General features: G+C 42.0%; 1 protein-coding gene across 1 annotated transcript in view; it reads left to right on the forward strand.

The window, feature by feature from the left end:
* Window positions 1–7,883, forward strand: part of LOC311045994 (solute carrier family 22 member 7-like) — a gene marked incomplete at both ends in the record, with an annotated part of 18,688 nt that extends 10,805 nt beyond the window's left edge. The window contains 3 exons of the mRNA XM_084058064.1: window positions 2,388–2,496; window positions 6,999–7,205; window positions 7,847–7,883. Coding sequence (XP_083914190.1) covers window positions 2,388–2,496; window positions 6,999–7,205; window positions 7,847–7,883 — 353 coding nt within the window. The remainder of the gene's footprint in view (window positions 1–2,387; window positions 2,497–6,998; window positions 7,206–7,846) is intronic.
* Window positions 7,884–8,186: the final 303 nt, after the last annotated feature.

Here is an 8,186-nt window from a genome sequence, read left to right on the forward strand (position 1 = left end):
GACAGTCACTGTGCTTGCATAATATCCACGACCCACACGTGTTCGGGACGGGTCCCTTTATCAACAATTGGGTCCGGTTTGGTTCAGATTCTATCACCTCGGAAAATCCCAGTTCTGTTTATCAACACCCGAGCGAACCACACTACTCAGCGCTGATTAGGAGGAGACACAGCTGCGTCTCTCAGCTGTGTTGTGGCGTATCAAAAATAGCAGACATACAAGCTCACAACACGGCACGTTGCGACGTGCTGTGAGCTTGTAGCTCTGATATTTTCAACGCGCGACACCATCGTACAACGAATAGGCTATTCTATAACTGCAGCGCACAGCAGCAGCCGAGCAGGCTGTCGGAATTAAACCACAGTCAGATCATGATATAAACTTTAAATGATTATGATTGTAATGGTTGTAGCCAACTACTTTATGCAAATAATAATATTAATAGGCTTAAATGATAAAATAGCCTAATAACAGTATTTTCACAACCGGCCACGGTGGCCGGTGGTGTTTATAATTACCGGCCAATTAAACATTTTACCGGTCAATGGCCGGTAAATACCGGCTGACGGAATCCCTGATATATATTTATGTATGTTTTGTAATTGTCAAAACCTCCAAAGTAACTAGTAATGTTTTACTAAGTACTCAGTGTTACAATGCTGATTTGGTATGTGGTTGCACTGTATTTTAATGACGTGCCGCGCACGTCGCTTAACATATAACAGGACAGGTCACACAATGGACAATTGATATGCATCTAGGCTCATTCCTATGTTAATTTATAGGTTGAGCTGGGGGGATATGAAAGTCTGTGAAAACGTAGCTGTTCAACTTCTGCATGACGCAACCCTCCGCTGTAGCTCGCCTCGGAGAGGCGGGGTAGGGTGGCGCTGACTCGCTGAGACGACCAGTCTCGATGTTATGGAGAAAATAAGCATAATATAGCATCGAACACGGTTCGGGTCTAAAGACCCGGCCGGTTCGGCTCCATTTTCCCCGGGTCCATTTAAGATCGGGTCCAATTTTAAACGGCTCCATTTAGGATCGGGTCCAATTTTAATCGGCTCCGTTTCGGACCGGATCCAATCATTCTCGGTGCCGTTTCGGGCAGGGTCCAGTAAATTGTATTTCTTTCTAGGGTCTGTTCGGTTCGGTTCAAATTTCCTCGGTTCCGTTTCGGTTCAGGTCCAATTTTTTGGACCCATGCTACCCTCTAGTAGCAACATAGCAGAGCAGCATAGCAACATAGCAGAGCAGCAACATAGCAGAGCAGAGTAGCAACATAGCAGAGCAGAGCAGCAACATAGCAGAGCAGAGCAGCAACATGGCAGAGCAGAGTAGCAACAGAGCAGAGCAGAGCAGGAACATAGCAGAGCAGAGCAGGAACAGAGCAGAACAGAACAGAGCAGCAACATAGCAGAGCAGAGTAGCAACAGAACAGAGCAGAGCAGAGCAGGACCATAGCAGAGAAGAGCAGCAACATCGCAGAGCAACATAGCAGAGCAGAGTAGCAACATAGCAGAGCAGAGCAGCAACATAGCAGAGCAGAGCAGGAACATAGCAGAGCAGAGCAGCAACATGGCAGAGCAGAGTAGCAAATGAGCAGAGCAGGAACATAGCAGAGCAGAGTAGCAACATAGCAGAGCAGAGCAGAAACATAGCAGAGCAGAGCAGCAACATAGCAGAGCAGCAACATAACAGAGCAGCAACATAACAGAGCAGAGCAGAAACATAACAGAGCAGCAACATAACAGAGCAGAGCAGAAACATAACAGAGCAGCAACATAACAGAGCAGAGCAGAAACATAGCAGAGCAGCAACATAACAGAGCAGAGCAGAAACATAACAGAGCAGCAACATAACAGAGCAGAGCAGAAACATAGCAGAGCAGCAACATAACAGAGCAGAGCAGAAACATAGCAGAGCAGAAACATAGCAGAGCTATGATGTCACTATGATGTCATGGTCTTGAATAAGATTCAGATTCTTCTTGTCTTAACTCAGTGTCGCCCCTCTTTCGTGGAAGATCTTGTTAAACCATATGGTGATCATGTGAGTGATTGCTGGGAATGGAAGCGTCTGGCTGCATCAAATGTTTTTTTTTGTAAATCTTCCTTATTTTCACACATGTGGCTGTTGTAGTTTAAAATGTGAATCTTCTGTTCAGACATGTTTGTAGTTTAAAATGTGAATCTTCTGTTCGGACATGTTTGTAGTTTAAAATGTGAATCTTCTGTTCAGACATGTTTGTAGTTTAAAATGTGAATCTTCTGTTCAGACATGTTTGTAGTTTAAATGTGAATCTTCTGTTCGGACATGTTTGTAGTTTAAAATGCGAATCTTCTGTTCAGACATGTTTGTAGTTTAAATGTGAATCTTCTTTTCAGACATGTGGGAGCTGCAGACAGCTGTGTCAGTTTTGGGTAAAGGCTGTGCAGAGGCTGCATTCACCACCATCTTTCTGTACACCACAGAACTTTTCCCCACAGTTCTCAGGTCAGTACTAATGCCTATCTAATATTCACGCGTGGATGAGGCACTCAGATTTTTTACCAGAGTAACACTTTCGGCTCCAGCAGGAAGTAGAGGCGAGCAGAGGGATCTCAAAGAGAACTAGATAATTGTTCCTGAAGAAACAATGTGGGCTCGCTTTAAAGCCAGAAAACTGTAGTTATAAAAAGTGCAAATTCAGTTTGACTTGGTATCTCTGTCTTTGCGTTGTGTGTGTGGGTGCAGACTTGCCTCCGGTTGATCAGATCAGGAGCACCGGTTATCATTCTCCTAATTGTCATCAGTTAAACACCTGCTTGAATAGCTGATGGTAGTAAGGGGATGGAGGGGTATAGGGGGCAGGAGTGATGGGTGCGGGGTGCTTCCCCCTGGCTCCAGTGAGCTTGTAGATTAGCTATTTACTATGGTTTAAAGTGTGTGTGTGTGTGTGTGTGTGTGTGTGTGTGTGTGTGTGTGTGTGTGTGTGTGTGTGTGTGTGAGTGTGTGTGTGTGTGTGTGTGTGTGTGTGTGTGTGTGTGTGTGTGTGTGTGTGTGTGTGTGTGTGTGTGTGTGTGTGGGGGGTTATGTTGACCAATACACACCATTAGTGTTTAATTGGAGCTTGAAATTTACAAAAAATATTGCCATCAATATTTCACCCACCGTTGGAAACCATGCAAGGCACCTGCTCATCCTGAGCAATTAGGGGTTCAGCATCTTGCTTAAGGACACTTCGACACTAATTCTGGGGGAGCCCAGGATCGAACTGTGAACCTTGCAGTTGCCATCTGGTCACTCTACCGGCCACTCTACCCCTGAGCCACTGCCGCCACTTCTACTCACACTTTCCAAAGACTGTCAAGCTTTTTCCAAAAAAAGATCTACAAGCTCATCACGCATCACATTGTAGATCGGCTTTTCTTTTGTATAGTTTGTATGACAGAGGGGGGTATGTGGGGGGTGGGGTGGCGGTGGAGTATGGGGTGTATGTGTCTGTGTGTGGGGCGGTTTGGAGCTTACAGTGTACAGACGTTTTAGCATCAAAATATACTTTGAGTACCAAAGTAAAAGTGTTCAGATTTTCAGAAAATAGCCAATCTACAAGCTCATAACGCGTCACATTAATAATAAATTCTGCAAAGTAACAAGTAACTAAAGCTGTCAAATGCTGTCATTGTAGTGGAGTAGAAGTAACAAAAATGGAAAGGAAAGTAAAAGGACCTCAAAATTAAACTGTGCATGGTAAGCACTTGCATAGTACTTGAGTAAATATACTTTGTTACTTTGCAGCACCACTGCCTGACAATGGCTGACAGATTAGGTAGCACCAGCTGCACTGATTGCTAGAGTGTGTAGGTGCATGGGTTTATATTATAGTCTTAACTAAAAATGTATACATCACACAGCTTAGATCTTTGGATTAAATCAGAGAGCAGACCTGTGCGCACTTGGAGATGTAAAATAAATATCTGCAGTGTAAAACATGTGGTCACAGTGACTTTACGAAAACACGGGGCATTTCTCCTCTGTCATACTGCCTCTGTTGTACTTTCCCATTGACTGTTTGGGGTGTTTAAAGTTAAATATTTCAAAAACGACAAATTATTTAAAAATGAAAAGTACAAGCACACATGTCCACAGTAAGCTGGAGTTTTTACAGTTTGAATGGAGTTTCTAAGTTGAAAGTATGTAGGAGTAGCAGCAGCGAGCACACTATTGATGTTCTACAATATTTCTTTCTCTCCCAAAAGTATGGCACCTAACTACTCCCACATACTTTCACTTATAGAAACTCCATTCAATTTTACATGACCAAGTGCGCACAGGTCTGCTCTCCGATTTAATCCAAAGATCTAAGCTGTGTGATGTATACATTTTTAGTTAAGACCATTACTATAAACCTATGCACCTACACACTCTAGCAATCAGTGCAGCTGCTGATACCTAATCTGTCAGTCATTGGCTGTCAGGCAGTGGTGCTGCAAAGTAACAAAGTATATTCACTCGAGTACTATGCAAGTGCTTACCATGCACAGTTTAATTTTGAGGTATGTTTACTTTCCTTTCCATTTTTGTTACTTCTTCTCCACTACAATGACAGCATTTGACAGCTTTAGTTACTTGTTACTTTGCAGAATCTATTATTAATACAAAACCTACAGAAACCACATACAGCCGATACAATGTGACGCGTTATGAGCTTGTAGATTGGCTACTTTCTGAAAATCTGAGTACTTTTACTTTGGTACTCAAAGTATATTTTGATGCTAAAACGTCTGTACACTGTAAGCTACAAACCGCCCCCCCCCCCCCCCCCCCCCCCCCCCAGACAGACACATACACCCCAGGGGCGGCAGTGGCTCAGGGGTAGAGTGGCCGGGTAGAGGGAACTGGAAAACCGCAAGGTTCCCAGTTCGATCCCGGGCTGGGGCGCTCCCCTAGAGTTAGTGCCGAAGTGTCCTTGAGCAAGACGCTGAACCCCTAATTGCTCCCGATGAGCAGGTTGGTGCCTTGCATGGTTTCCTCCGCCATCGGTGTATGAATGTGTGTGTGAATGGGTTAATGGCACAATCAATGTAAAGTGCTTCGGATAGAAGCGCTATATAAATGCACCATTTACCATTTTACCATTTACCCCATACTCCACCGCCACACCACATGACATACCCCCCTCTGTCATACAAATTATACAAAAGAAAAGCCGATCTACAATGTGATGCGTGATGAGCTTGTAGATCTGCTATTTTGGAAAAAGCTTGACAGTCTTTGGAAAGTGTGAGTAGAGGTGGCGGCAGTGCTCAGGGGTAGAGTGGCCGGTAGAGCGGCTGGATGGCAACTGAGAGGTTCTCAGTTCGATCCCGGGCTCCCCCAGAATTAGTATCGAAGTGTCCTTGAGCAAGATGCTGAACCGATGAGCAGGTGCCTTGCATGGTTTCCTCCGCCATCGGTGGGTAAAATATAGATGGCAATAATTTTGTAAATTTCAAGGTCCAATTTAACACCAATGGTGTGTATTGGTCAACATAACCCCACCCCACACACACACACACACACACACACACACCCCGCACCCATCACTCCTGCCCCCTATACCCCTCCATCCCCTTACTACCATCAGCTCAAGCAGGTGTTTAACTGATGACAATTAGGAGAATGATAACCGGTGCTCCCGATCTGATCAACCAGAGGCAAGTCTGCACCCACACACAACACAAAGACAGAGATACCAAGTCAAACTGAATTTGTACTTTTTATAACTACAGTTTTTTGGCTTTAAAGCGAGCCCACATTGTTTCTTCAGGAACAATATTTCTAGTTAGGTGCCATACTTTTGGGAGAGAAATAAATAACGCTGCTGCAGCGAGCCCACAACAGACAAAGAGAGCACTGCAAAACAAAGGAATGTATTGTGGGACAGAGATCCTGTGTCAACCACTGAAATGTTGTTTTCTCTGTTGTGATGTTTTCAATTCAGTTTAGTGCTATAAACTGTATTTCCAAAACTCTTTACTCAATCTAATGAAAGGTAGAGTACGTGATTTTTTTTTGCAAAAGGTTGTTTTTGTTAAAAGGTTAACACACTATATTACAAAATGTAAGCATTGATAGTTTGTTCAGTAACAGGAGTCTCCCTCTCTCTCCAACTCTTTTATAAACAGAAAATACAATTTCAGGTTGTTTAATCGGTATCCTGTCTGAGTTCTCTATCCTCATTGGATAACATTGGTATCCCGACCTGAAAATGCATTTTCAGTTTAATAAAGAGCTGGAGGGACATGGAGACTCCTGTTACTGAACAAACATTATAGCAATGATTACTTTAAGAATATAAAGCTATTTCACACATAATTTGAACCAAAGAAAATCACCTTACCTTTAACCAATATCTCATTATTTGACCATGATTCTCTGCTGTCATATGAAATGAAAGAAATACCAACTATATATATTTGTTAAAGACGGGGTGCCGTGATTTTCAGTGACCCCCCCCCCCCTAAAACATGATCATCAGGTATTATGGTTATACTAGGAGGAAGATGTTTTTCAAAAAAGTGTACAGAAATTGTTAAAATTATGTTTTTATGTGGACACGCCTCCAGTTCATTAAGTATACCTGGTTCTCATCTTAGCACCTCCTCCACCACCTTAGCACCACCCACCTGTCCTAGTCCCTCCTCCTCCTCATAACCACACCTGTTGTGTTATGATAATGAGGGGGAGGGTACAATTTTACTATGTCACTAAAGGGCTGTTTTTCTATTGGCAAGTTTGACCCTCAAGGTTTCAGCCCCCAGGTAGAAACTCAAAATAGTCAGAGAAGACATAAAACACCATAAAAACACGACCAGGGGGGCTTAATGAAGTTCTATCAACCTCATAGACACATGAAAAACAGAAAAAGTGCAAAACCATGGCACCACCTCTTTAAAGACCTAGCCCACATATGCATACCATCTTTATAACTATGGCTCTCCTATACATGAAAAAAGTGTGTGTATTTTTTGCAGACAGAACGGGCTGGGTTTCTGCTCATCTGTAGCCCGTTTAGGGGTGTCCGTTGCTCCTCTAATCCTCTTAATGGAAGACTTGTGGCCGCCTCTGCCCAATGCAGTGTTCTGCCTGATTGCTTTGATCTCCAGTCTGTCAGCATCTCTGCTTCCAGAGACACGCAATGTCCCCTTGCCTGAGACCATTGAAGACATTGAACACAGGAGGTACACTGTCTTATTTAAAACAATCCAGACGCCTGAGGGGGTGCTATTAACAGTGTTGGAAAAAGTACTCATGTTTTTTTACTCAAGTAAAAGTATCAATACTGCAAAATAGAAATACTCTGTTACAAGTAAAAGTACAAAAGTATTGTCATCAACATGTACTTAAAGTACCAAAAGTAAAAGTACTCATTATAAAGAATCCCATTTCAAGTTTTCAAATGTATATATATATATAAACATCTTTTGAAAATAGCCGATCTACAAGCTCACAATGTGTCGCATCGCGACACATTGTGAGCTTGTAGATCGGCTATTTTCAAATGGCCGAAATGTATATAGGGCTGAAGTGGTTAATGTATGTTTTGTAATAATAATCAAAATCTACAAAGTAACTAGTAACTAGACATTTTAAATAATTGCAGTGATCAATTGTAGTGGGAAAAAACCTCTGAGATGTATTGGAGTACAAGTAAAACTATTGGAAATTGGAAATTCTCAAGTAAAGTACAAATACCTCAAAATTGTACTTAAGTACAAACTTGAGTAAATGTACTTAGTTACTTTCCACCACTTACTATTAATAAGATGTTCATGACTTTTGATGTGTATTTCTTTTTTCTTTTTTCGCCCTTTTTGTTCAGGGAAAACAGAGAGAATCCCCTCTTCACAGCGGAGTGATGTGCTGCTCAGGATGTTTGATTCCTGTCTGTGCACGTACATGTATGACAGTTTGGCCACAATTATCACTGAAACACATATTATTCCAGTGCTGTAAAGTACATTTACTAAGTACTTTTTATTAAGTAATTTATTAAGTACTGTACTTAAGTACAATTGTGAGGTATTTGTACTTTACTGTACTAGTATTTCCAATTTGCAATTTCCAATTAAGTTACTAGTTACTTTGCAGATATAAATTATTACATTATAAAACATACATTAACCACTTTAGTCCTATTTTATGCATAGGCTATTTGAAAA

Source organism: Gymnoscopelus microlampas (assembly GCF_963454915.1).
Source record: "Gymnoscopelus microlampas genome assembly, chromosome: 5".
NCBI lineage: Eukaryota > Metazoa > Chordata > Actinopteri > Myctophiformes > Myctophidae > Gymnoscopelus > Gymnoscopelus microlampas.